Here is a 27,694-nt window from a genome sequence, read left to right as displayed (position 1 = left end):
GTGAGGTAAAGGAGGAGAGGTGAATGGTGTAATCCACAGTAGGACAGGGTAGGAATGAAGCAAACAAATACATAAATTCAGATAAAATACTAGTGAACAAAGTGGCATGACCCCGATTAGGGAATTTACTGCTCTGTAAATACTTAATATTTAAAAATGTCTATGCATGTTGGTTTTTAAATTCCTGTGCATTTTAAATCCTTTGTAAGCCGCCCAGAGCCTCAGGGGAAGGGCGGGATATAAATGTAAAAATAAATAAAAAATATTCAGTGCCCAAACTATTGCTAGACCTCGGAAGCTGTCCAGCTAAACTGAAGAAGCGTGCATGCACACGAAGGCTTACAACTTGAATAAAACTGAGCAGGTTTTTGTTGGTGCCGCTGGACTCGACCCTTTAAGCGCGCTTTACTCCCGGGCAAGGCAGCCTAACCTTGTAGCCGCGAACTCCCTGCGGCTTGACTCCCGCGCCTAGGAGCGCGCTGGGGTCTTAGCTAGGGTTACTCGGCAGCAGGCCCCGCCCGGTGCATTAGGATCAGGACCGCGCCTTGACAGCCGGCCCCCATTGACTCCGGGGAAGCTTCAGCGGCGCTTACGCCGGAGTATGCGCGCCAAAGCGCCCGACTGCTTGCAAACTCGTGCTCCGGACTTGCAACCCTTGCAGAGAGAGGCCGGGAGCGTAGAAACGGAGCCGATCCCGCCCTGCCGGCTGCGGGGGAGACCTTCAGGCGCTCCCCGGGGGTGAGCCGGAGCCCCCTGCAGGCCCTCCCGGCCGTCCCAATCCTGCTGGGAAGGGGAGGGCAGGGCGATTAAATAATAAGGGGTCGGGTGGGGGGAATGGACGGGATCGGGATCAATACAATCGGCTGCTTGCAAAACGGAGAGCTCGAGGCCAGAGAGCATGAAGTCCCGTTTTACTCCTTGCTCCCGATTCAAAGCAGAGTGTTTCTAGGATTGCAGGTTTTCTGGAGAAATCTTGGCATGAGGAACAGCAGGGGTAGGACGACGTAGGCCCGCGGCCTGTGTCTGGTTACTCGCAAGTAACTCCCGCAAAGCTCCAGGGACTAAGCCCGTAGTAAGTCCCGTGTAAACGCGTAGGGATCGGGCTCTTTTTGGGGTGCAGTCCACACCTGGTCGTTGGTTGTCCAGGCAGATAGATTCAGGCACCTGAAGCAACAGGAGACAGTCCAGGGACACCTTGAAAACTAATCGTGTTAAATTTGGGGCATAAGCACAGTTCTTAAGGCGGTGGGTGCAGCGGGACTTACCTCTGAGTAGACGTGGCAAGGATTGGGCCCCTAAACTTGACTACTCAGACGTGATTGCCACTGAGCTCACTGGGGGTTTACTCCCCAGTTAGTGCATTGAGGATTGCAACGTTTTTTGGGGTGTGGTGCTCTGAATGCATTTTCCTGGGATTCTGTGCCTTATTGCTCAGGATCAGTAATGCAATAAACAGGCCTGCAGAGAATCCGGATTTTTGAAAATGGGGTGCATGCATTGCAGCAGAGCAAGCCAGCCATCTTTCATGAGCTGCAGATGACACGTTTTGTTCCTGCGCAAATTTGTATGGTGTACAGGCCGCTTTTGGAGGCGCATCTCCCACAGGGTGGAGAGTTGCTCTTTGCACCCGAGCAGATGAGCTCTCGGCCAGGAAAGTTTATGCTGGAAATCAAATTTGGTTCCGCTTCAGCGTGCCAGAAGACACCTAACCCATTTGTTTCGGCTGCAATAGATTAACGCAGCAATTCTTCTGGAATTGCTCTCGGGGTGTGTGCATGTTACCTTGGCTTTGAGGCAGATTATCAGTAAACATCAGAGCTCTAATCTGATATATCACATTCTGGGGAAAGGTGAGAAAGAAAAAATGCAGGGAGATGCACATATTATTAGATCGAGGGGATTAGATTCATGCAGGATAAGTCTGTCAATGGCTACTAGCCATGGTGACTGAGGGGAACTTCCACATTCAGGGGCACTAAACCTCTGAATCTCAGAGCCGGGAGGCAACATCAGGGGAAGGCCTTGACTTTATGCCCTCTCTGCCATCCGGAGGAACTGGTTGGCCACTGTGTGAAAAGGGATGCTAAACGGATTAAATCCATATACTACAGAAGTCTATGGACTACAGTTCCCATGAGCCACTGCCAGCAGCATGGCCATTTGGCAGAGGCCTGTAGGAATTGTTGTTCATGGATATCTAGAGAGCCACAGTTTGGCAACTCCTGGACTTTTGGTATGATCCAACAGGGTTCTTAGGTTCTTATGACCCCATGCCATGGTACACTGCTGAGGTCCTTCCCTTCTCCATACCCCAGCCTCACCAGGTTCTGCCCCCATAGTCTCCAGATGCCCCCCCCCCTCTTAGAGCTGGCAATCCTACCATGAGCAATTCCATGTTTACTATGGGGCAGCCTTGAGAATACCTATGCTAGAAGGCCCTTGGAGGATAGCTCCATCAGTAGCTACTAACCACGGTGACTAAAGGGAACCTCCAGATTCAGAGGCAGTAAACCTCTGAATCCCAGAGCCAGGAGAACCTTCGGGGGAAGGCCTTAACTTCTGTGCCTTGCTGTTGGCTGCTGTGTGTGATAAAAGAGCCAGTTTGGTGTAGTGGTTTGGAGTGTGGACTTCTAATCTGGCATGCCAGGTTCGATTCTGCACTCCCCCACATACAACCAGCTGGGTGACCTTGGGCTCGCCACGGCACTGATAAAACTGTTCTGACCGAGCAGTGATATCAGGGCTCTCTCAGCCTCACCCACCCCACAGGGTGTCTGTTGTGGGGAGAGGAATGGGAAGGCGACTGTAAGCCGCTTTGAGCCTCCTTCGGGTAGGGAAAAGCGGCATATAAGAACCAACTCTTCTTCTTCTAAAATGCTGTACTAGATGGACTGCTGGTGTGACCCATGCAGGCTCTTCTGTTCTGATCTCATTTAGCTGTTCTGTCTATGCATTTATACATTTTATTTTATTTATTATTTTGAAAAAAATTATTTGTATTTATATACTGCTCTCGCTTGCAGCCCAGGGCGGTTTACAGAAAATATAAGATGAGTTACTGTGTCAACAATCTTAATATCACAATATAACATATCAGTTTGAGGTAACTATATCAACTATGTTAACGTTCAACAATCATGACGTTTTCAGGTAAACATTTTGCCCACCATCCCAGAAAATGTGCTTATCTGGATTGGGGGAGAGGGAATAGATCAGGGGTAGTCAAACTGCGGCCCTCCAGATGTCCATGGACTACAATTCCCAGGAGCCCCCTGCCAGCGTTCGCTGTCAGGGGGCTCCTGGGAATTATAGTCCATGGACATCTGGAGGGCCGCAGTTTGACTACCCCTGGAATAGATGTTGTTACCGACCTCAACCAAATGCTTGGTGGAAGAGCTCCATTTTGTAGGCCCTGCGGTTTAGTCTTGAAATGCAAAGTATGAATTGGCTGTATTAACACAATCGGATCTGGGGTACGTGCTTATCAGTATAAAGCAAAATGCTGAAAAAGAAATGCTATGATGCTTAGATTTTGCATTTGAATTAGCTGAATTAGACCAGGGTGGTAGGTTGTTTTATCTAGAACCTTGGCCAGGAACTGGGTTTATATGAGAGACTGTTTCAGGAGGGGGTGATGAGAAAATGCCAAAAGAGACCCCTGGGGAGAGAGGCTGCACTCCCTGATGCCACAGTTCCTGTTTCTTCTTCAAGCCCTTCAGACCCTAAATTAGGAATGGAGGATTTTTGTGTGTGCTGCTTTTGTGTGTGTCTGTCGCTGTTGCCTTCTGTGTATGATTACCTTACTCCTGATGCCTTGTTCCCTAGTGTCTCTCTGCCTTGAACAGGGCCTTCCCAACCATGGATCCCCAAGAGGTAGAACCGGTTGCGCAATTCACCCATATCAAAGGTGCTGGAAATGCCTGGAACAGAACAGGAGAGGATGGTGCATCTCAGGAGAACATGGGCTCTAGTAGTGGTGATGACCCCTCCGAGGACTTACATCCCAGTTCATTTGGCCGAGTGCTCGGAGGAGAAGAAGGAGGAGATGTTCCAACGCCCCAATGTTTGGAGGAGGGAGAGAAACGCCTCGTCTTGTTGAAGACGGTACAGTTGAAAATGGATGACAACTTCCAGCAAGACGGTCCAACCTGTCTACCGGACGGGCTGCACGGCCTGCTGTCCCAAGGGGCGGACCTCTTGCAGCCCGTGGAGGTGTTGCCCCAGAGTGAAGGCCTCCAAGGGAACCCCGCAGAAGGCTTAACAGTCAATTTTCTGGACAGTGTTTACGCAATCCACGACATGGCAGTGATGCCTGTGAACGGCCTGAAGGAAACTTCGGCGCTTAACGAAGATAAAAGATCTCCCGGAAAGACCCCGGACATCCTCTGGATTAAGGTAGAGGCCTGCCTCTTGATTGAGGGAGCTGTATAATTGACAAGGTAGCCCTGCTTGGAGATTCATGAAGGCAGCCAGTCTGAGTACTTGGATATAAATCGGTTTAGACCTTTTGAAGTGCAGGGGATTACCTCGGCTTCCTTTGGCTTAACCGCACAGGCGAATCAGTGTGTCCTTGGGTAGGAGCGGGATATGGTAATGTGATTGTCCTTGCTTTGCTGAAAAGATAGTTAGGAACAAAGAATTTACATAAATAATCTTCATCAGGGATATATCTGGATGAGAATCATGTAGGAGGGCTCTTAATATGAATCCCTTTGAAAATTACCCCCCCTTTTTTTTTCCTTTTTGATATTGCTTAACATAAAAGAAGATTACTCCTATAAATCCAAGGACTTTACATTGCGGCAATGTAGCAGATGTTAAATATTCCTGCAGGTCGCCATCAGAAAAACAAATATTTCATTCTTCGATTCCTTCGGCTAACACTTAGGGTTGGAGGATTGTTGCCGGTTGTTTTTGCGGCCTGATTTATTTGGGGAGGCAGCCGCTGACGTCTCCACTTGTGAAGGCTGGAATGGTTTAAATTCAGGCTTAATTGGGGATCTTCTGGAAAGACAGTTGGCTTCCCCGATTTTAGCAGAAGTAATTCATGTATGGAGACAGGGTTTGACAAGGGAATCAGCTATACCAAGCGCACAGGAATAATTTTTTTTGAGGGGGGGGAGTACAAAAAAGCCCACTCTGCCTTACTTTCTCCTATGGATTCCAAAACCGAAACGTGCCACTCCAAAAGAACATTTGCGAAGTTCAGAAATGCAGGTCTTCTTTCAAATTTGGATTCCCCCCTACACCTGACACATTTGCACTCTATTTAATTCCCACCTTGACCTAGATCAGGGGTAGTCAAACTGCGGCCCTCCAGATGTCCATGGACTACAATTCCCAGGAGCCCCTGCCAGCGTTCGCTGGCAGGGGCTCCTGGGAATTGTAGTCCATGGACATCTGGAGGGCCGCAGTTTGACTACCCCTGACCTAGATAGTTCAGGCTAGCCTGATCTTGTTAGATCTCAGAAGCTAAGTAGGGTCCCTTGCCATTATTTCGATGGGAGACTAGCTAGGAATACCAAAGTCACGATTAGGGATGGGCACAAACCAGAAAATTCCAGTTTGGGGTGGTCCCAAACCGAACACCAGCACCCAGATGATCCACTCACCCCGAGACAAACCGATCCGGTTTGGGCCGGTCCGATTCACTTCTGCCCAGCAGGCTGAAATGGTATGCTTCCTTTTGGGCTTTACAGGGGGGCTGGCGAGTCTCTTGGCTGCAAGCTTTTTCAATGTGTCAGATTGCTCAACAAATACACACACACCCCAATAATATCAGGGCTCTCTCTGCCCCACCTCCCTCGCAGGGTGTCTGCTGTGGGGAGAAGAAAGGGAAGGTGAATGTAAACCGCTTTGAGACTCCTTCAGGTAGAGAAAAGTGGCATATAAGAACCACTCTTCTTCTTCAGTAATATCAGGGCTCTCTCAGCCCCATCTCCCTCATAGGGTGTCTGTTGTGGGGAGAAGAAAGGGAAGGTGAATGTAAGCCGCTTTGAGACTCCTTCAGGTAGGGAAAAGCGGCATATAATAACCAACTCTTCTTCTTCAGTAATATCAGGGCTCTCTCCGCCCCACCTCCCTCGCAGGGTGTCTGCTGTGGGGAGAGGAAAGGGAAGGTGAATGTAAGCCGCTTTGAGACTCCTTCAGGGAGAGAAAAGCGGCATCTAAGAACCAACTCTTCCTCTTCTTCTACAACACTGAGGCATTATTGTGTGACTGCAGACTAGCTGTGAAGTAAATAACCGGATAAATTAACCTGGGGGTGGGGGTGGAAAGTACCATCCAGGCCCCGGGTGGGGTTTTCAAGACAAGAGGCATTCCGATTTGGCTGGCCACAGTCTGCCTCTGTGTCGCGGCTGATATTCTTTGAGGTCCCCCATCCAAATATTAGCCAGCGCTGACCCTGCTTAGCTTCTGAAATCTGAGTAGATCAGGGCAAAGAACTTTTTTTTGTTTGTTTGGTTTGGCATAGCCCAAATAACTATTATCGGCCCACCTGCTATTATTGGTTTTGTTGTTGCGTGTTGGGGTGTGCATGTGTTTATAGCCAATCAATGGATCGATTAAGTGCTGTTGTAATGTTCAGACATTTTTTGATGCGGGACACATCTTCTGGTGCGGCCCCTGGGACAGGAATGGGCACAGACGTGACGTCCGTAGCCCCGCCCAGGGAGTGTGCCAGAAGAGCCTGGGGAAACTGTTCGGTACTACGGCAGGCGGCCGGCTGGGCCAGCACAGGCTGCTGCGGGAGGAGGCTGCGGGACCACTGCACTGCCCGGGGAGGCCCGGGCAGCGCAGGGCCGGGAGGGGCAGCCTGGTGGGGCAGCGTCACCCTGCCTGGCCAGAGGTGGCACAGAGGCCAGGAGGGCCAGCGCGGCAACGAAGGTGAGGAAAGGCGGGGAAGGAGCAGGGAGGCTGGGTGGTGGGGAGGCTTCTGGGGGCCAGGGCAGAGGCCACACAGCTCCCGATGGGTGGGGTAGCTGCCCTCCAGTCCTCCGTGTCACCAGCACAGGCCCTCGTGCTGCCCTCCAGGCCGGAGGAGGCCTGGGAGAAAGAGGTAGGGAGGGGAGGAGGACTCTTTGTGTACATGTTTGTGTGTGTGTATGTCTGGGAGGGAGAGACCAGGAGTGGGTCAGGGATGGTAGGGGGAAGTGGGGAGGGAAGGGTTTTGCATGTGTGTGTGAGAGAAGGCGGGGGGGGGGGGAGGTATGCATCCCACATACCTGTGAGAGCATGGGTGTCACTAGCTTTTTTTTCTTACCTGGGTGATCAGTCAGCAATGACATAAGGCTTTCAGACCACCCCAGGGAGCATAAAAATATTTAAATTAAACAAAACCATACCGGTGCTAGTTGTGTTGGGAGGCCTGCTTGTCTGCAGGGCCTCCGTTCAAGTTACATTCCTTTCCTTTAAAAAACCAAACACAGATTGACAGTAGCAAAGAAATAACCGCGCCTGAGAGTAAGGAACGGAAGCGACCCGCGGCTGAAGAGGAAAGGATCAGCGGGCCCCCTGCCGTTCATGCCGTGAAATTTCAGGGTGCCCAAATTAAAGCGGGCTCCTTACAGTGGCTTGCATCAGACAATAAAGTCCAAGGTGACGAACGTGTAACTCAACAGCCGGTTTCGACAAGCACCAACATCCCTTTGAAAGCCCGACGAAGCAGAGTCCAGAGGAGAGAAGGTACCTTCCACGTCCCTCATTCAGCTTGAACAACATAGCTTGGTATTCGTTCGTTTATGCACAGTCTGGTAGCATCTCAGGGCGGTCTTTCTCAACTTTTCTACCATTGAGAAACCCCTGAAACGTTCTTCAGTCTTCAAGAAACCCCAGAAGGGGTGCGATTGTGTAGAATATGGTTGGGAAGCACAGCTGTGGACATGCCCACCTAGGGCCCCTCCCCTCCAGGCTTATCATTGGCCGTTTGGGGAGGGAAGGTGTGAGTCAACATGACTACATACAGTCATATCACCCAATAAATGTAAATGTCCCTGAGCCGCAAGGGAAGGGCAATGGATGGATGGATGGATGGATGGATGGATGGATGGATGGATGGATGGATGGATGGATGGATGGATGGATGGATGGATGTTTTAAGTATTTAAAAATCAATTAACTCCCACCCATTCAGGAAACCCTTCAAGGGCTGTCAAAAAACCCCCAGGGTTTCAGAAAACCCTGGTTAGACAGCCTGCCTTAGAGACTGACAAGATATTCAGGGTTTGAGCTTTTGATAGTCAGATCCCTTGGACTCTCAAAAGTTCATGCCCCCAAAATCTTGTTGGTCTCTACTGGATTTGTATCTACCTGTGTTCTTGCAGGCCAACATGGCTCCCCTTTGAAACTAACATTTCTGTATAATTTCACTAGCCCAATCTTGGAAACTAAGCAGCGTAAGAACTGAGTATTCGGATGGGAGGCCATCAGGGAATTCCAGGGTAGAGGAAAACGGTGGCAAACCTCTGAATGTCTCGGCTTGAAAGCCCCTCAGGGTAACCATAAGGTAGCTGTGGCTTGACGGCCCTTCACGCTCACACACACACTTGCATCTGTAAGCTGAATACCCTGAGCTCATCAAGAGTTTTGGAGCTAAGCAAGTTTAGCCCTGGTTAGGGCTTGGATGGGAAATTACGAAGAAGAAGAAGAAGAAGACGAAGAAGAAGAAGAAGAGTTGGTTCTTATATGCCGCTTTTCCCTACCCAAAGGAGGCTCAAAGCGGCTTACAGTTGCCTTCCCTTTCCTCTCCCCACAACAGACACCCTGTGGGGTGGGTGAGGCTGAGAGAGCCCTGATATTACTGAAGAAGAAGTGTTGGTTCTTATATGCCGCTTTTCCCTACCCAAAGGAGGCTCAAAGCGGCTTACAGTTGCCTTCCCTTTCCTCTCCCCACAACAGACACCCTGTGAGGGAGGTGAGGCTGAGAGAGCCCTGATATTCCTGCTCGGTCAGAACAGTTTTATCAGTGCTGTGGGGAGCCCAAGGTCACCCAGCTGGCTGCATGTGGGGGAGCGCAGAATCGAACCTGGCATGCCAGATTAGAAGTCCGCACTCCTAACCACTACACCAAACTGGCTCAAAGGAAGCCCGGGATCGCAAAGCAGAGAAAGACAGTGGCAAACCAACGCTGCTCACCCCTTGAACTCTCTGCAGGTGGGGTCTCCATCTGAACAGTTGCAACCCAACTGTCCGTTATTCCTGCGTTTATACGCTTTGTCCAGATGTGATCCAAGTCTTTTTGAGCTTTGGCATGGTATGCCCAAAATAGCAGTGTGCAGTGTGATATGTCGTTTGCACATGGTAATGCTTTGAGGGGTTATCGTCATAGTTCTTAAGCGCTGAAAGGGCGGAGGGCAAAGCCATTATGCCATAACTGCGAACCAGTCCTCTAGCCTACCTTGCAGGGTTGCAAGAACGAAAAGGGGTTAGCTTAAGCGTTCTGTGGCAGGGATTCACCCCTGGAGTGTTGGTGCCAGCTCTGTCTTCGTTTCCAGCTACTTGACACCATCACAAGATGCGGTAACGTTTGCTGGACCATCAGGAGTTAATTCACTTGGGTATCTTTCAGTGGAATATGCTGGAAACGTCCTGACCGTCTGGCAAAGGAAGGAGGGTAGATATGGTCATCCAGCCCTTTCCTGCATCAGGAAGTATAAAGGATTGTTAGCCCAGGATAGGACCTGAGCTGCAATTTCTGGGTTGGGCTGCCTTATGTGTACGACACCACCATAGAGGTCTCACCAACAGCAACAGGGCTGGAATGGCTGGATGACAGGCTTTCTCAACCAAGGTTCGGGGAAACCCTGGGGTATCTTGATGGCCCTGGAAGGGTTTCCTGAATGGGTGGGAGTTAATTATTTTTATATATATCCTAACCATTGGTGGCTCTATTTGTTAAACATTTATAAGGTGATATATTGTCATGTCGACCTCCCGCCCAAAATGGGCAACGAAAGGCCTGGGAGGGGGAGGGGCCCCAAGTGGGCGTGTCCACAGCTCTGCTTCCTAACCATATTCTATATGATCACACCACTTCCTGGGTGTCTCAAAGCCTGAAGAATGTTTCAGGGTCTCTCAGTGGTAAAACAAAAGTTGAGGAAGGCTGGTCTGAGCAAATGAATCAGAGCACCATTCATTTGCATATTGTGGTATTAAAGCAACCCCCAAACTAATTGCACAAGAAAGGTTTGTGGGTGTTCATCGTTTTTCGATTTTAATTGTGTTTACGGCAGTTAGGGGGAACCTCCTTGAGCTGAACCTCGAATGACCCTTTAATAGGGGTCGCGCCAGGGCAAGCAGCTTGGCCGGGGGGGCACTATCCACACAACATCCTTGCGAGGTAGATCGAGAGAGATCTACATCCTTGCGAGGTAGATCGTCTATCTGGAGCAGTGGAAAAGAGCGAGATCAGCATGGTGGGACAAGAGGCAGAAATGAACTGAGAAACCCCGGGGGGGAAAACAATTTATATACAATCATGAACAATGGATCTTCACGCCATTGGTCAGTTTTGGTTTAATTACTGTGGGTTTAATTACTGTGAAAGAGTACTTGCATAATCTTATGGCTGGGGGTCACCACATCATGAGGAACTGCATTAAAGGGTCGTGGCATTAGGAAGGTTGAGAACCACTGGTCTATGGCAGGGGTAGTCAACCTGTGGCCCTCCAGATGTTCGTGGACTACAATTCCCATGAGCCCCTGCCAGCAAATGCTGGCAGGGGCTCATGGGAATTGTAGTCCACGCACATCTGGAGGACCACAGGTTGACTACCCCTGGTCTATGGCGTAGACTTCGCTATACAGCTGTGTGAGTGACTCACAACCAGTCTAGACTTTCCAATCTCTTCAGAACAACAACTTTCAATGGAGGCCATTCACCCATTCTGATGAAGAGCATAAAGGGATGAGAAAATTGGCATACAAGCACGTGTCCCTTTGTCTGGAGGTGGCTAGGAAAGCTACAGAATAGGCCGATTCTCCTTCTCTTCGTGTCCCGCTTTCCCCCCCACACGTGCTTTTTAATGTCTTATTCAACCTGGAAACAATTGTGTCCTGCTAGGGGAAATGCTGCATCGCTGTGGTTTCTGCTCCTTCACCTCCTTCAGCCTGTCGAGCCTTAACCGTCACATGAAAAAACACTCGGATAGCAAGCCCCACATGTGCCACATCTGTCTCAAGGCCTTCCGTACCATTTCCTTGTTGCGTAACCATGTCAACACGCACACAGGTAGGGCTGGCTGGCACCAGAAAGCATCTTTGTTTGACTGTTACGATTCTAGTTTGTTAACATTTTGGAGACCAACAAGATTTTTCAGGGCATAAACTTTTGAGAGTCAAGTCTCCTAGAATCATAGAGTTGGACGGGACCTCATGGGTCATCTAGTCCAACCCCCTTTCATTGGAGCTGCGTAGGAGTGGAGATCTGAGTCTTATTATCCCAGCCAAAGGTGGAAAGGGGTGTGGCGAAGAACGCTTGTAAGGAAGCAAAGGTACAATACCTACTGTGATTGTTGGACTTGGTTGCCTTCCGTGTCACACGTTCTTCTGGGAACCAGAGAAGGTTCTCTTTTGAACTGTCGAAATTGAACGTTGTCATCCACTGGAATAAGCACAGTCTTCTTCGATGCTACTCTTTCTGTCTCCTTTTCCGTAGGGACCAAACCTTACAAGTGCAGCGAGTGTGAAATGGCCTTTGTGACCAGTGGGGAGCTTTCGCGCCACCGGCGTTACAAACATACTCTCGAGAAGCCCTTTAAATGTTCGTTCTGTAATTATTGTAGTGTAGAGGTAAGTACAGCAGTCATACTGAGGACTTGGCTAGGGTGGGTTCTGGCTGGAGATAGAGGATTATTTTTTCCCCCAAAGTGGAGGGTCCAGGGTAGTTAGAGTATTGGACTAATACTTCAGAGGACTAATACTTACCTGTATTGTAAGGTCGAAGAAAGTATGGCACATCCTGGACAGTGACGCCTACCTTTGAAACTTCTTACTCCTCCCTTGGGTTAGATCTCGTGGATCCAGGGTTCCTGCAGTGGCTGGGAACTCACAGGACCATATCTTGGGCACTACCTTTGCGTTCTTGGAGCTGCGGCATTCTGACCGATTCTATTTCCGATCCTGCCCCAGAGCTGAAAATGTTGCTAATTCCAATTCAAAAGTACAGTCACCAAAGCAGTGTCTTCCGCACTAGAATTGGAAAAACAGGACATTTCTGAGAAACCGGAAAAACAGTTTTGGGGGTGGCTGACGTCATCTCATGGTAAATGTACGCTCATTGGCCGGGTGAATGGGGGACTGTACTGTGTAATTGTGGACAAATGCCACCAGGGTACTAAACAAAGTACTAAACAATTTTTATGATTTTGACATTTTTGTTGCTCTTGAGCTTCTTTCCACCATGAACATCTGCAGTTTGACCGCTCATGCAGAAGTAATGGACCACTGTATTTTAAAAAAGAAAAATTCTTTAGCAATTCCTCAAAAGGAATCTAATTTGCAGCATTCCCTTAATTTTTTTTTTATGGGGGGGGTAGAAAGTCAAGGAGCCTCTTGTGGTGCAGAATGGTAAGGCAGCAGACATGCAGTCCGAAGCTCTGCCCATGAAGCTGGGAGTTTAATCCCAGCAGCCGGCTCAAGGTTGACTCAGCCTTCCATCCTTCCGAGGTCGGTAAAATGAGTACCCAGCTTGCTGGGGGGTAAACGGTAATGACTGGGGAAGGCACTGGCAAACCACCCCGAACTGAGTCTGCCATGAAAACGCTGGAGGGCGTCACCCCAAGGGTCAGACATGACCCGGTGCTTGCACAGGGGATACCATTACCTAGAAAGTCAAGATGGGGAGGGAAAGGGGAGAGAGAATGACAGAGGACATTCCTTTGTGAGCATTTCTGAACCCTCTCATGAAACAGACGACATTTGAGAGAAGGGTGGAGGATGAAGGTACAGCAAGGGATGACACATTTATTGCGGTAAAAAGCGGATCCTTGACCCGCAGCTGAGCTAAATGGGTCTGATAATGAAAAAGAAATGGCTTTTCCGCCATTCTGGAACAAAATGAAGGCTGGGAAACCTGCGGTAAAATGGAAAAACCTGGAAACTTCCAAAATTAAAGCCCACGGATCAATTAGGAGACACCGGGGCATAATGTTGGTGTTAGAGGTGTGGATAGTGTGGGAAATGCAAAAGAGGCACACATCTAATCACGGAAGAGTGTGTGTTTGGTGCGCATTTCTCCAATTAAGCAGAGAAAGTCCATTCTCAGATATGCCAGGGAGAAAGTGAAGCAACTCCGTGCAGATGGGAAAATAAAGGGGATTAACATCAGAGTGGACACTTGCATCGGGTCCCGATTAATATTTTTAAATCGCACCGTTGAGATTCAGAAGCCCAGTCCATAACCAACCCCGGGTCTCTTACCCTCTTTTCCCTTTGCCTTCCTCATGCCAGGCAAGCAAGTTGAAGCGCCACATCCGTTCCCACACTGGGGAGCGCCCTTACACCTGTTCTCTGTGTGCCTACGCTAGCAGGGACACCTACAAGCTGAAAAGGCACATGGTGACTCACTCAGGTAAGCAGGAGAAAGGCTGCTGTTCAAACAGCACACTGGTGGTTTGATTGGGTGTGATATTTCTCCCCGAGCTGTCTGTTCCCAGTGATGTCTGCCCTAATACAGATTAGCCCAATCTGTTTAGGGCTTCGGAGCTCAGCAGGGTTGGCTATGTGGTCCATACTTGGATGGGAGGCCATCAAGAAGTTGGGTTGCTATGCAGATGCAATGGCAAACCAGCTCCGAGTGCCCCTTGCCTGTAAAGCCACTGTGATTGGGATCACCATGAATTGGTTGTGATTAGAGAGCCAGCTTGAGGGAGTGGTTAGGCGAGCCGGGTTTGATTCCCTGCTCCCCCACATGCAGCCAGCTGGGTGACCTTGGGCTCACTACAGCACTGGTAAAGCTGTTCTGACCGAGCAGTGATATCAGGGCTCTCTCAGCCTCACCCACCTCACAGGGTGTCTGCTGTGGGGAGAGGAAAGGGAAGGCGACTGTAAGCCGCTTTGAGCCTCCTTCGGGTAGCGAAAAGCAGCATATAAGAACTCTAATATGCTTCTTCTTCTGGTAGACTAGACACTCTTCTTGTAGAAGCCCTCGTAGCCCAGCCAGGCCTGGTCTTGTCAGAAGTTGGAAAACCTGCTTCTAATGTGGATTGAAAGCACATTATCTAATGTGTGCGGAATCAGGAGAACTGAAATCCCAGGCAGAATCGTGTGTGTGAAACAGTGAATCTGACATTGCTAGTGGGAGCAAAATCAAGAACAGAGAGAGGGAGACCACCCAAATGTTTGGCCCTGATGTTTTCCTTTCCAATTGACAGTTTTTGTCTTGTCTTTGCTAAAAAACAGGTGAAAAGCCATTTGAGTGTGGGATCTGCAAGGCCAGGTTCACCCAGGCCGGAACTCTGAAATTCCATGTATTGCACAAGCATGGGGAAAATGTGCCCAAATACCAGTGTCCACACTGCAGTACTTGTGTCGCCAGGAAGGGAGACCTAAGTAAGTTTTAGCGTTTGGTGATTTGCTTTTTGAAATAAAATCAGCATAGAATTAAGACCAGCCTCATAATGTTCTTCTGTTTAAGAAACTGGCATTCCCAAGATAGTCCAATCTCGGGCGTTTGCTCCAGATCAATACCTGGAAAGCCCATAAAGCAAATGGTTTCTCAAAGGTTAGTACTATGGCTCCAGGGCCCGGTTCTTATCCAGGGCTTTTCATTTAGTTATATCCGCAACATTAAATCAGAAATAAATATTTTTGTTGTATACCACCCCATCCTGTTAGCTTGGAGCAGTTTAACCGTATTCTAGAAACCATACATAATAAAATAGCTCGTGGCAGCGTTTTTTTATCTGGGGAGCCGGGTTTGATACGTGCTGCCAGCTGGGTGACCCTGGGCTAGTCACAGTCCTGATAGAGCTGTTCTCACAGGGCAGTTCTGTCAGAGCTCACTCTGGTTGTATAGGCAGGGAGGCAGTCTCTCTGATACGCTGGGCCCAGACCGCGTATGGCCTTGATGGTGATTACCAAAACCTTACGCCTAATCCGGAATTCAACTGGAATTCAACTTTAACAAGTTTTAAAAATATGAAAATAACCATTTGGGACACCCTTCCAGGGTTGTCAAGAAACGCTAGAGGTTTCATGAAACCCTGCTTGAGATGACCTGTCCTAAGCCTCTTAACCACTGCACCTATTTGGTTCATTGCTTTACACGGGAGATGCCACAGTCAATGGGGAAAATTTCTTCACCTCAGCCTTTGCAAACCTCAGGTCTTGGGTCTAGAGCCCCTTTGTGAGATTTTTCTGATTGCTGTAATTAAAATAAAATTCTTGATTTGTCTATCTACTGCTAAACCTGCAAACATGACCTAAAGTCGTATTATGAAGATCGTAAGAGCAATCTACTTAAAAACTGCTTCAAAGCAGCCCCTTCTTGTTTCAGAGTAGTTCCTATGAGTGGTTTGCCAGCCCCCATGCCGTCTGTGAGAATTTGCAAACTTCACAATGTCTGGAATTGTCAGTGTGATTCGGTATTGGAGGGAGTGTGCGTGCACAAGAAAGCTTAAAACTTGACTAAAACTTGGTTGGTCTCAAAGGTGCCCCTGGACTCTGACTTTGTTCTGCTGCTTCAAGACCAATGCAGCTACCCACTTGAATGGAGCTGGGAAATTTATTTTTTCACTCCAGGGAGATGGCACCACCTTGCGGCCATACTGTGTTAATGGACATGTCTGGTCAAACTCCATAGTGAATAGATTCCAGTGGGTAGCTGTGTTGGTCTGAAGGAACACAGCAAAATCAGAGTCATAGAATCATAGAATCATAGAGTTGGAAGGGGCCATACAGGCCATCTAGTCCAACCCCCTGCTCTACGCAGGATCAGCCCAAAGCATCCTAAAGCATCCAAGAAAAGTGTGGATCCAACCTTTGCTTGAAGACTGCCAGTGAGGGGGAGCTCACCACCTCTTTAGGCAGCCTATTCCACCGCTGAACTATGACTGTGAAATTTTTTTTCCTGATATCTAGCCTATATCGTTGTACTTGTAGTTTAAACCCATTACTGCGTCTCCTTTCCTCTGCAGCCAACGGGAACAGCATCCTGCCCTCCTCCAAATGACACACTTTCAAATACTTAAGGAGGGCTATCATGTCCCCTCTCAACCTCCCTTTCTCCAGGCTGAACATTCCCAAGTCCCTCAACCTACCGTATTTGCCGGCGTATAAGATGACTGGGCGTATAAGACGACCCCCCAACATTTCCACTCAAAATACAGTACTATGGGCTACTATGGGCAGCTATGTCTATCCCAATTGAAGTGCACCCGGCATATAAGACGACCCCCCCACTTGGAGGCATGTTTTTCAGGGGGGAAAAGTAGTCTTATACGCCAGCAAATACTGTATCTTCATAGGGCTTGGTCCCTTGGCCCCCGATCATCTTCGTCGCTCTTGTCTGTAACCTTTCAATTTTATCTACATCCTTCTTGAAGTGCAAGCACTCAAAAGCCCACACCTTGAATAAATCTTTGTTGGTCTTAAAGGTACTACTGGACTCTGATTTTGTTGTCCATAGTGAATCTAAACAGATTCCTCTTAGAAGACACCTGACATATTTGGTTGGTCATATCAGAACTCTCCTGGCTCAGAAGTCCTTCAACGTTTCTCCCAAATGCAAACCTATTTCATTTTCTTTTAAAGGTGAAATCCTGATGCAGTCTATGAATGTCCGTATCCCGCTCTCCCGAAAGTGTTTTGCTAGTCTGAACATTGGCTTTCCCTCAAAACCACTCAGATGTAAAGACTTTCATCAAGAATAAAAGGAAATTTCAGAGCATTTGGTTGCTCTTGTTGGCATTTCACATCAGGAGACATTTACTCTTATTCTTCATAACTCTTTGAAAACAGCCCAGAGAGGGATTCGGTTTGTTTGCTTAAAAAAATTATGCAGATTCTTCAGGAGCAGTCTTAAGCAGGTCTATTTAGAAGTCAGTTCATTATATTTAGTAGGGCTTACTCCCAGAAAAGTGATATTGTGCTATTAGGTGCTTTTTTCCTGGGATCCTCTTCACTGGCTAGCAACAATGTACAGCTCCATTATCTTTTGAGACTCTCAGCTGAGATTAATATGTTTGATGCTGAGAAACACTGCAAGCTTTGGACTTCTCCCAAAAGTAACAAGAGCTGTAGGCAGAAGGCTCATTCTACTATATATGGATAGCCGGGGTGAAAAAGTTAAACTCCCCCAACAAGTTTCTGGATGCAATGCGGAACGTTGATTTTTACATGTAAAGGCCTTATACTCTGGTCTTATATGAACTTGCACAGCCTTACCACTTCCTCTAGAGCAGGGGTAGTCAACCTGTGGTCCTCCAGATGTCCATGGACTACAATTCCCATGAGCCCCTGCCAGCATTTGCTGGCAGGGGCTCATGGGAATTGTAGGCCATGGACATCTGGAGGACCACAGGTTGACTACCCCTGCTCTAGAGGTCAGATTAATTGTCCTCAGAAGCATGGCCTTTTTGCTGGTAGCTCCGTGTTTATGGAATTCTCACCATTCCATTAGGAAATATACTAACACTATCACTTTTCCAGAAGACCATTGAGGATGGGGGCTTAAAGTGGCTCTAGAATCATAGAGTTGGAAGGAGCCTCCAGGGTCATCTAGTCCAATCCCCTGCACTATGCAGGAACTCACAACTAGCTGCCCACCCACTCACAATCTGCCTAAATTCATAAAATCAGCATTTCTGTCCGATGACTTATCTAGCCTCTGCTTTAGGTGGATATTGCAGGATATAAAATTTTGAATCTCTACAGTTCCGTGCATATGTTGGGACTCTGCAGGAACTGGAGCATGTGATGTTCTGAAAATCTGAATGTTTGGACTTGGACAGGCTTTCAGTTTAGTATAAAAGAATGGGGAAGGACCTAGGAAATGAGGGAGAGCGGGGATTTATCTGCCTGCCACAATTTTGTGCCCCAAAAGTTAGGGGTTGGCGCCTCCAAGAGTGAGATGCTGAGCATGTGTCAAAAAAGATAAACATACTCATAGGCGCAGCATTCAAAATTCATTTTCAACTTCTGCTATGAATTTGTCATTAATAAACAGAAAGAAATTTCCAAGCTGGTGATGGCAAAAAGCTTTATTCAGAATGGGTTCTTAGGTATAAAACCTCGTTTTCGTATTTTACTTCCTCAGTAAACTTATTTCTGAATTGGTTTTTTTTCAGGGATATATAATAATTGGGTAGTGGGTTGAAGACTCTGTTTGTATCCCTGAAAAAACCAATTCAGAAATAAGGAAGTAAAATACAGAAACGAGGTTTTATACCTAGGAACTCGTTCTGAATACAGCTTTTTGCCATCGCCAGCTTGGAAATTTCTTTCTGTTTATTCATCTTCAGCTGACGGGTCATCTCTGTTTGCATGAATTTGTCATTAGTAGTTTTTTCTTGTGTGTGTGTGTATGTGTGATTTATTAATGCTTCCTTGTGAAGTGGCTAGCAGAGGTTTGGAGTGCAAAGAGGATGCGGAATCACAATGAAGATCATTTTAGAGGAGACCCAATACAGCTCCCTTTGAAGTCCTTGGGAGCTTTTATTTCCATCCTCTTTTACTGCCGCCTGGGCCTGGCTCAGAGCATCCATCGCCATCTGAACTTTTATATCTGTTTAGCAAACAGCAATTGACTGTGTAGCTCTCAAAACCCTGGCTGCTTTTAAATTTCATTAAGTAAGGAGAGCATTATTATTCTTAGCATCCAGGAGGATCATCAAAACACATGTTTTGGGTAAGAGATCTGAGGCTTGTTTTGGTTTGTTGCTGTAGCCAGGAATGAGTAGAGAACAAAGCAATGCATTAAACATTCCGTTTGTTTAAAAGGTGAAAGACCTTTAAACACAACTGGCTTTGTGTTCGGCAATGGCATTGTAAGGACATTTCCCTGGAAGTAAGCCCCACTGAACTGAGTAGACCCAAGTAAGGTTCACAGCAGGCCTGTTTAGCATTGCTCTCCTTTTTTCTGATATGCAATGTAACTAAGATAGTTTAAATGTACTCCTTGAAATGTAATGTGCTCTGGTTCGGCCTCACTTGGAGTACGGTTTTGGGCACCATAGTTGAAAAGGGATGTAGGTGCCCGCTTTTTGCAGTACACTATAATAAGATCATTGCTTCCCTTTTGCTTTGGTCTCCTGGAGCATCAGAAGGTAAAATCAAAATGCTCCTCTCAAGGGAACACTTATGTCTCTAAACAGGTAGCTAAATATTGTGCTGTAGCTTGCAAGTTACATCAAACATATGTCAGTCCCGGAAACTCGTTACAAATTTTGGTAATGTCATTTTTCTTTTAAATGTCCCTGTGTAATATTATTTTATGAGCCTCTTGTGGCGCAGAGTGGTAAGGCAAGCAGACATCCAGTCTGAAAGCTCTGCCCATGAGGCTGGGAGCTCAATCCCAGCAGCCGGCTCAACGTTGACTCAGCCTTCCATCCTTCCAAGGTCAGTAAAATGAGGACCCAGCTTGCTGGGGGGTAAAATGGTAATGACTGGGAAGGGAATAGCAAACCACCCCGTTATTTAGTCTGCCATGAAAACGCTGGAGGGCGTCACCCCAAGGATCAGACATGACCCAGTGCTTGTTCTTTACCTTTAATATTATTTTAAATCCCCTGTTTTTTTCCTGAGTACTAACTAATTATTTTGTAAGAATTACAGTGTTGTTCTGGGTTTTTAAGTGTCTTGGTACCTGGTATGGAGCTGTATAGCAATAAATCTGAATAGTTCCTCTGCTGCTAATGGACCCAGCTACCATCCCGAAACAGTCTGCATGGAGCAGTCTATGAAGGGAGGAAATAACATCTTGTAAATCCCATTTCAGGCATCCATCTGCGCAACCTGCATGCCTACGTCGAAGACCCGCTGAAGTGCTGTTACTGTGACTGTGCCTTCCACGAACGCTACGCCTTCAGGCAGCACAAGAAGATCCACAGAAACGAGAAGAGATTCAAATGCGATCAGTGCGATTATGCCTGCAAACAGGTATTTTGGGCAGCTGGGGAATCCGATAGCTGATTTGGTGGGATTACAATAAAATCAGAGTCCAGTAGCACCTTTTAAGACCAACAAATATTTATTCAAGGCATGAGCTTTCGAGTGCAAGCACTTAGTCTGACGAAGAGTGCTTGCACTCGAAAGCTCACACCTTGAATAAATCTTTGTTGGTCTTAAAGGTGCTACTGGACTCTGATTTTATTGTGCTACTTCAGACCAACACGGCTAGTCATTTGGATCTATCTTTGGTGGGATTAATTTGGGAGGAGGTCCTCGCTTTGATCACTGAGCAAATGTTTATTGCTGCCGTCTGCAGCCAGTGATGGCGAAGTGATTAAATGTTCGAAACAATATCACAACGTTCAAAACAATTTCAACCCGGGTATAGTCCGTTTTCAATATCTTCATCAGTGAATTCTCAATAGTGTAATAACTCGGTCTTCTCTAATAATGTTTTTATGATTGTTGGAAATAACTTAGTCTCTTATAATGTCTTTGGTATATGGTTCAATCCCAAACTGGTCGCATAATATCCAAATTTGTAGGGGTCTGATATTAACATCACTATGTATAATTCATAGAGTCATAGAGTTGGAAGGGGCCATACAGGCCATCTAGTCCAACCCCCTGCTCAACGCAGGATCAGCCCTAAGCATCCTAAAGCATCCAAGATATTCCTCTATAGCAGTGACCCCCTACATATTTGGATATTTGATTTTTCTTTTTCTTTATTACGGCTGACGGGTCTTCACCTGTCGTTCCCGTCTGTAGCTAGGCAGAGAGCGTCAAGGCTTGGCCAGCGCTGTTGATGGAATAGGAAAATTAATTTTGGAGGGTGGTCCACTTGAAAAGAAGAGCAGCGCTGTTCACTGCCGTTATACTTCAAGGAGGAATTCTGCAGCTAATGCTTTTATCTTTTAACATATGTTAGAGCTAATAGTTGACGTGCAAGATTGAAAATGAGCTAAATTACGTTGGCATTTGAGGAAATCATTTGTTACATCCCTGCATTTAAAGTAGCCAGAAGAATGAGATCGTTCTCCTGGGTTTAACTGGGACCTCAGTGGTTGGGCAAAGCATAGGTTTGTTTTACTCTTAAACTCCAACCACTGCATGCAGAATGCCCGTCATGGGGAGCTCACCACTGCCTTAGGCAGGCAATTCCACAGCTGAACGCACCTGGAGCCCTGTGTGCAGTTCTGGAGGCCTCACGTCAAGAAGGACGTGGACAGAATTGAGAGGCTGCACAGGGGAGAGCTCTTAACCCCAACATCACACTGGCTTTTCAGCTCTGATGAGGTCAGGCTGGCCAGGGCTATCCAGGCCAGGGCCTTAATAAGAGCCAGTTTATACATTACAAACCCATCGTGATCCTTTGGGGACAACTTGGGATCAGGCATTCAGTGCGAATTTTGTGCAACCGGGGCCCATAGGCAGAAGTAGCTTCAGTTCTTCCCTCAGTGCTATTTCCCCGCAGTAAACCGCCCTGCAGGGAGCAGGGATTGACTCTGTTGGCAAAACTGAACTCACAAAGCCGCTTTTATACTGAATCCTACAAAGACTGCTTCTTGGCCCTTGGGAGTCTGTTTCTCTTTTCTGTTTGCTGCTCTTCTTTCATTTCCAGAATATCTTCATGTTCTTCTAAAACAAGCATCTTGTGGGTCTTTATTGGCCTGCTGGTGTCTGATTTCCTCCCACCCACCACCACCCCATTTAAGAGTTTGCCCCACTGTGCTTTTCAGTCATATCTTCGTAAGCCTAAAGCTAATTATTTCATTTTTTTAAATAAACGAATGCTGATTTTTCTCTTAGCGGGAGATATACTTTCCCCCTCATTTCCTGGCTCAAGCCCGGCTAGAATTCATCCCCGTGGTCCGTGTTTGGAGAAGAGTTTGATTTAAATATTTAAATTTTGTTGGCTGATTCTCAGCGGTAACGTTTATTTGTTTGCCTTGCTGTGTAGCCAATTTCTGCATAAGGCTTTCTCCATTAAAAAGCGGATGTTTGAACTTGTTCCAGCAGGCTCTAATAATGAAAGTGTTGTTTTGTTTTGTTTTAAGAGGATAATTTGCTTTTTGAAATGAACTTGACATGATCAAGCAGGATGCTTTTTTTTTTTTTTTTTTTACTTTGAATAGTCAAAAAACAGCCCTTGATTCGGGGTAGGAAACTTGGCAGCTGAGGGCTCACTTCACCCAGCAATTTCTCATCTAGACCACACCATACTACTAAGCACACACGTGCTCCCATGTAGGATTTCCAGCTCTGGATTTTGGGGGTGGAGCCTGAGATGGTTGGGGTCCTCTCACAACTAGAATAAACCCCTCCCCTCTGCACTGTATTTGATTTCCATTTTGATTTCAAGCACTTTAAATTTTCCTTCTGCAACATCCACGATTGATCCGCGGTGACCCTACCTTTCCACCGCGATATCCAGGAACGGATATAAGTTGCTATATTTGAAGACCCAGGTTTTAAAGCCCCCAGTATAGTGTAGATGTTCTGCGTTTTGCGGATTAACTTCCTGTCCATGCCTGCAACTGACATAGCAAAGCAGTCTCGGTCCTGTTAGAGCTGTTTTTAGAGCAGATCTCTCAAAGCTCTCTCGGCCCAACCTACCTCACTGTGGTGGGGAAGGGAAGGTGATGATCAGCCATTTTGAGACTCCTTTGGGAAGCAGGGTATAAAAAAACCAAGCTCTTCCTGTTTTTCTTAGTTTCACATGGGAGCTTCTAATTTCCTTTATATGTTTTAGGAGCGCCACCTGGTTATGCACAAGCGGACACACACTGGCGAGAAGCCCTTCGTTTGCACGGCTTGCAGCAAATGCTTTCGGCAGAAGCAGCTCCTCACCGTTCACTTCAAGAAACATCACGACTCCACTTTTAAACCAAGAGTCTATGATTGCCCTAAATGCGGAAAGGGCTATTCACGCTGGGTGAGCACAGTTCTTCAGGACTACCTGTGTCTCTGCATCCTGTTCCACGTAGGCACAAACAGAAGCACCACAGGAGAGCACGAACACAATAGAGCAAAGCAAAAGAAACAACTCGTCGTGGGGCCGAATCTCTGTCTTAGGAGCGCAATCAAGAAAGGGCAAATAAAAAGTCTCTTTCTTGTGTTCCCTTTAAGCAACGGTGAAAGTTGATCCTGACAGCTGAACAAGGTTCCGGTACATCCTTGTTTCAAGATTTCCACAGCAGCAAAGCCCTATAAGGCAGTGGTCCCCGGCCCGCGACCCGGTGCCAGGCCGCGAAGGCCATGGCGCCGGGCCGCGGCTCTCTCTCCCCGCCTTGCGGCCTGGGAAGCTTCTTACTGCGGGAGGGGGAGGAGAGGGAATCAGGGCCGCGCCTGTGCATTGCGCATGCGCGGCCAGACCGTGCATGCGCACATTCTCCCATGCGCCATGCGCGATTTCGGCTGTGCATGGCGCATGTGCGCGGCGCGGCCGTACATGCACGGCATGCGCGGGCGGGCAGTTGCCCTGCCGGTTCCCAGCCTCAAAAAGGTTGGGAACCACTGCTATAAGGCATAGAAAACAGCTCTGAGAAGGAACCAAGCTCAAAGTGGCTGTTTTCGCTTTCCTTGTTTTCCCCAGTTCATTTTAGGTACCGCAGCCTGTAAGTGCATCTGTCCTCTGGATTGTTAAGCCTAAAACAGAGATTCACCCCCATGATTCAGCCGAGGCTTGGTCATCTGGGGCAAGGCAACCTCCTGGGGAGCCCCAAGGCCCAGGGGCTAGAGGCCCCCGGGCAGGGAACTCACCAGCAGGGGCAGCTCTCATGTGGCAGGGATCTACAGTCTCCGAGCCTCAGAGGGAAGCGGGAGGGAGTGATCAGGGGTGGGGGACGGAAGGTGATTGGCTGGCCACTGGGCAAACAGGCAAGCCGGTTGGAGGAGGAGGCACTCAGGGGCAGGACAGCCGCCCTGATTGGTTGTTAAGGGCTGAGTGGCACTTAAGCCATGAGACCAGCTCCTCCTCCCAGGTCTCACCAGAAATATATTATGTGCAACAGATAGTTGTTAGCCAAATAACTTGTTTGTGACCCTTTACACCGGGCAGAATAATATGCGCAAGCACGCTGAAAACTGTGGGGAAGCAAGAGCAGTCCAACTCAGCAAAGGAACCAGCTCTCCCAGGAAAGACAGCAAGAGATCTGGCCACAGCGCCAAACAAGAAGGTAACGACGGAGTTAGGATTGAGGATGGAAAGGGGTATTTGTGTGCACAGCTACGGTCTCCCTGCCAAGTTCGATGTACCCATGTCAGAACTGAGCCCTGGTATTTTTATCCACACTCTGTCCTATGAAATAAGTTAAAATGAGAGAATGTTAGGTTGGAGGCAACAGTGGCAGAGCTTCTGGAGTCCTGGCCCTACTGGTGGACCTCCTGAGGACACCTGGGTTTTGGCCACTATGTGACACAGAGTGTTGGATTGGATGGACCATCGGCCTGATCCAGCATAGCTTCTCTTATGTTCTTATGATCCAAGGATACCCAATATTGGCAAATCAGGTTTTGAACCCGGGTCCACTGGGTTGTAGTCTGACATAGCGTGGCCAGGTAAGGAATTTCCCGAAGATTTGGGGGGTGGAGCCCAGGGCTGACAGGGTTTGAGGAGGGGAGGGACTTCAATGAGATACAATGGCACTGTATCCACCTTGCGTAATAACCATTTTTTCCAGGGGAACCAATCTCTCACCTGGAAATCAGTTGTAATACTAGGTATCCACCACCTGGAGGCTCTCGTCAAGGAAACACAGCCAATCAGTTTGCAGGGAACAAATGCAGAAACACGAAAAACTGACAGTAAGACTGCATACAGTTCATTAATGTAACCTGCTTTATTGTTTTTAATGTCCAATAGAAAGACTTGCCTGCTCACCAGAACATGTACCGGTTAAGCCACATTTTCAACAATTTTTCATCAGTGACAAGGCTATCAAAATAAACATTTGTACATTTAAGTCAAAAGTAGTAAGCATCTTCATCAAATAACCAAATTGGCTATTTCTTGTTGTTAGTTGTGAAGTCATGTCCGACCCATCGCGACCCCATGGACAATGATCCTCCAGGCCTTCCTGTCCTCTACCTTTCCCTGGAGTCCATTTAAATTTGCACCGACTGCTTCAGTGACTCCATCCAGCCACCTCATTCCCTGTCGTCCCCTTCTTCTTTTGCCCTCGATCGCTCCCAGCATTAGGCTCTTCTCCAGGGAGTCCTTCCTTCTCATGAAGTGGCCAAAATGGCTATTTCTTAATTACCTGCAGTTGTCCAAATAAATGTCTTAAGGGTATTCCTGTTCTTACGATTCTGTCATTTGTCTTGAAGATACATATAATAATATTCTATAAATTAACAGGCACAATTGGTTTTTAGAAAATGATAATAACAACCCAGTTGATTTTCAACACAAGTCGCATGGTGGCTGACAGAGGCAAAAAGTCTTATTTTGTACATACCTTTAATTACCACATGGCTTCTCTGATCTGTTATCAATGAGTTTGAAATTACTCCCGGGGACCAAGTACTTCGTGGGCACACCTGTAGGTCATGAAAGTCCTCCACAGTACTGTTAGCAAGACTTTCTATTGGATGCTGCAAAGAATAAAGAAGGTTACATTAAAGAACTATATGTTGCTTGACTGTCAGTTTTTCTTATTTATTTATTTAGATTTTTATACCGCCCTTCCCTATGGCTCTGGATGTTTTACATAAAACATTTTAGAACGTTTACATAGAACATTTAACCACCTGGAGCCTGGCAACCTGATGGTGTAATGGCTCAACCTAATGGCTCTCTGTTAAGTTCAGGCCAATTTATTCTTGGGAATAAATCATGCTCCCTTTTTTGTATCTCTTTCCTCCTGAAGCGGCTGCTTGTGTGAACTCTCAACACTACGCCATGTATAGTATTCCTGTTGCAACCTGGGACAAGGAAGACTCTCTGCTGGAGGATGAGAAAGCAGGAATTACTTGTGAGATGATCTTCAACTTGATGGATAAGTAATGCAGAAGGCACTTCTTCCTTCTCCTTGCTAAGGCGGAGATTCGGGAAGCTGTTCCGCCTGACTTGTGTTTCTGATGCCTTCCCGTGAAATGAGCATGAGTTGACATTTGCTAAAGCTATACCCATTTTGTATGTTCCTGCTAGGGCCATGAAAATTAGCCCCATCCCATTGCCTCTATAAAGAAAATTCACACTTAGAAAGCATCTGGTTCTTTCTCTGTGTGCAATTCCGAATAAATGACTGGAGACCATTATATTCAGATTTGAAACTTAAAAAAAAAAAAACCCAGAACTGAGATTAAAAATTAATTTGAATTTATTAATCAATGACCATTGCCCAAATTGGAAACAGAGATATCTTTTTCAGAGACCTGTGAAATGTGCACGCATCTCACTATTGCTTCCCATCAAACAGGTGTTGCAGGTTTTGGTGGCACTTCAAAAACCTGCAAGACCTGTTTTGCCCAAAGGACAAGAAGGAAACAGGTGTGTACATCCCAGGAGACTGTGCCACTGTCCAGAGCAAACTTGGACTACTGCTTGTTATGTCCAAACCTGGATGCTTCAGCACAGTGGAGTTTGTGTCATGCCCCAAAAGCAGGGTCTGTTGTTTAAATGCATGAACCCAATACAATGAGTTTGTTCACACAAGCAAAGAATGCAGATATGTATTTGCTGGCAAAAAAGTTCCTGTTGAATAAGTTTATACATTTTTTAACATGGAAGTGTCACCACAAAATAACACATCTCCACTTTTAGGGCCATTTCCTTCCTCCTTGGGGAAGGACCACTGCTTAAGATACAGGTGACCCCATCTGACTTTCAAAAGCCATCGTATGGGGAGATGGAGGAACAGTTTCTAGACACTTCCTTCCGTTCAGCAGGCAATCAGTACTATTAATTCTGGATGCCTTGGTCACCCGTGGAAATGCCTGCATTTAATAACCTCACGAGGAGTCCCCAAGGGTTGGCTCAAAACTTGCTAATCATTTCAGACATCATTAAGAAATTCCCAGAAATGATAAGAATTGTGTATATCACATGAAACGTGTTATTGCAGTAGAAGGCATCGAGATATCCAGCTAGCTGCGTTTTGTGGTGGTTTCTGTACTTTGACTGTTACCTGACTTTAAAGGCAGGACTGAAGCTGGCAGGTGTTGATCTGTGTACATGAGATGAGAACTTAATACCAAACCTGACTCTAGGAAATCTTACTGGAACGTTACTGTTTGTTATGCACAGAAACGGGAGAATGAATTCTTTGTTCAATAAAGGTTCTTCTAAACAAAAATTGTTTGCTTCCTGATCTCTGGACTGTGGGTGGGTTGTGTGCTGTTCCTCTGCTCCTCTGAGGAGTATTCCTCCTTCCCAAGGAGCCGTTCTCCCAAAGAGGCTTTTCCTCACGTGATGTCTCTTCTTTACCCCCACATCACACTGCCTGCTCATATTTAGCATACAATCCACAAGTACCCCCAAGATCTTGTTCACACACACTGCTACACAGAAGTATATCTCCCATCCAGTATGCACGCTTCTCACTTTTGTGACCCAGATGTAAGACCCCACACTTATCCT

At 47.1% G+C, this 27,694-nt stretch overlaps 1 protein-coding gene across 5 annotated transcripts; it reads left to right on the top strand.

Moving 5' to 3' along the window:
* Positions 1 to 217: 217 nt before the first annotated feature.
* Positions 218 to 27,397, top strand: CTCFL (CCCTC-binding factor like). 5 transcript variants are annotated; one of them, XM_077335689.1, is made up of 11 exons: positions 218 to 738; positions 3,846 to 4,395; positions 7,431 to 7,686; positions 11,063 to 11,230; positions 11,657 to 11,790; positions 13,450 to 13,570; positions 14,401 to 14,550; positions 19,937 to 20,097; positions 22,865 to 23,047; positions 24,173 to 24,290; positions 25,983 to 27,397. In XM_077335689.1, exons 1-11 carry the CDS (start codon positions 602 to 604, stop codon positions 26,117 to 26,119), a joined length of 2,115 nt encoding a protein of 704 aa, XP_077191804.1. In that variant the 5' UTR covers positions 218 to 601; the 3' UTR covers positions 26,120 to 27,397. The 5 variants fall into 5 exon arrangements, with proteins under 5 accessions (XP_077191804.1, XP_077191806.1, XP_077191808.1 ...); XM_077335691.1 differs by having other exon boundaries at positions 616 to 738; positions 3,826 to 4,395; XM_077335693.1 differs by lacking the exon at positions 218 to 738 and adding an exon at positions 793 to 994.
* The last annotated feature ends 297 nt before the right edge of the window (positions 27,398 to 27,694 follow it).

Source organism: Paroedura picta, chromosome 4, assembly GCF_049243985.1.
Source record: "Paroedura picta isolate Pp20150507F chromosome 4, Ppicta_v3.0, whole genome shotgun sequence".
Taxonomy (NCBI): domain Eukaryota; kingdom Metazoa; phylum Chordata; class Lepidosauria; order Squamata; family Gekkonidae; genus Paroedura; species Paroedura picta.
This window is presented reverse-complemented; position numbering and strand designations above follow the sequence as displayed.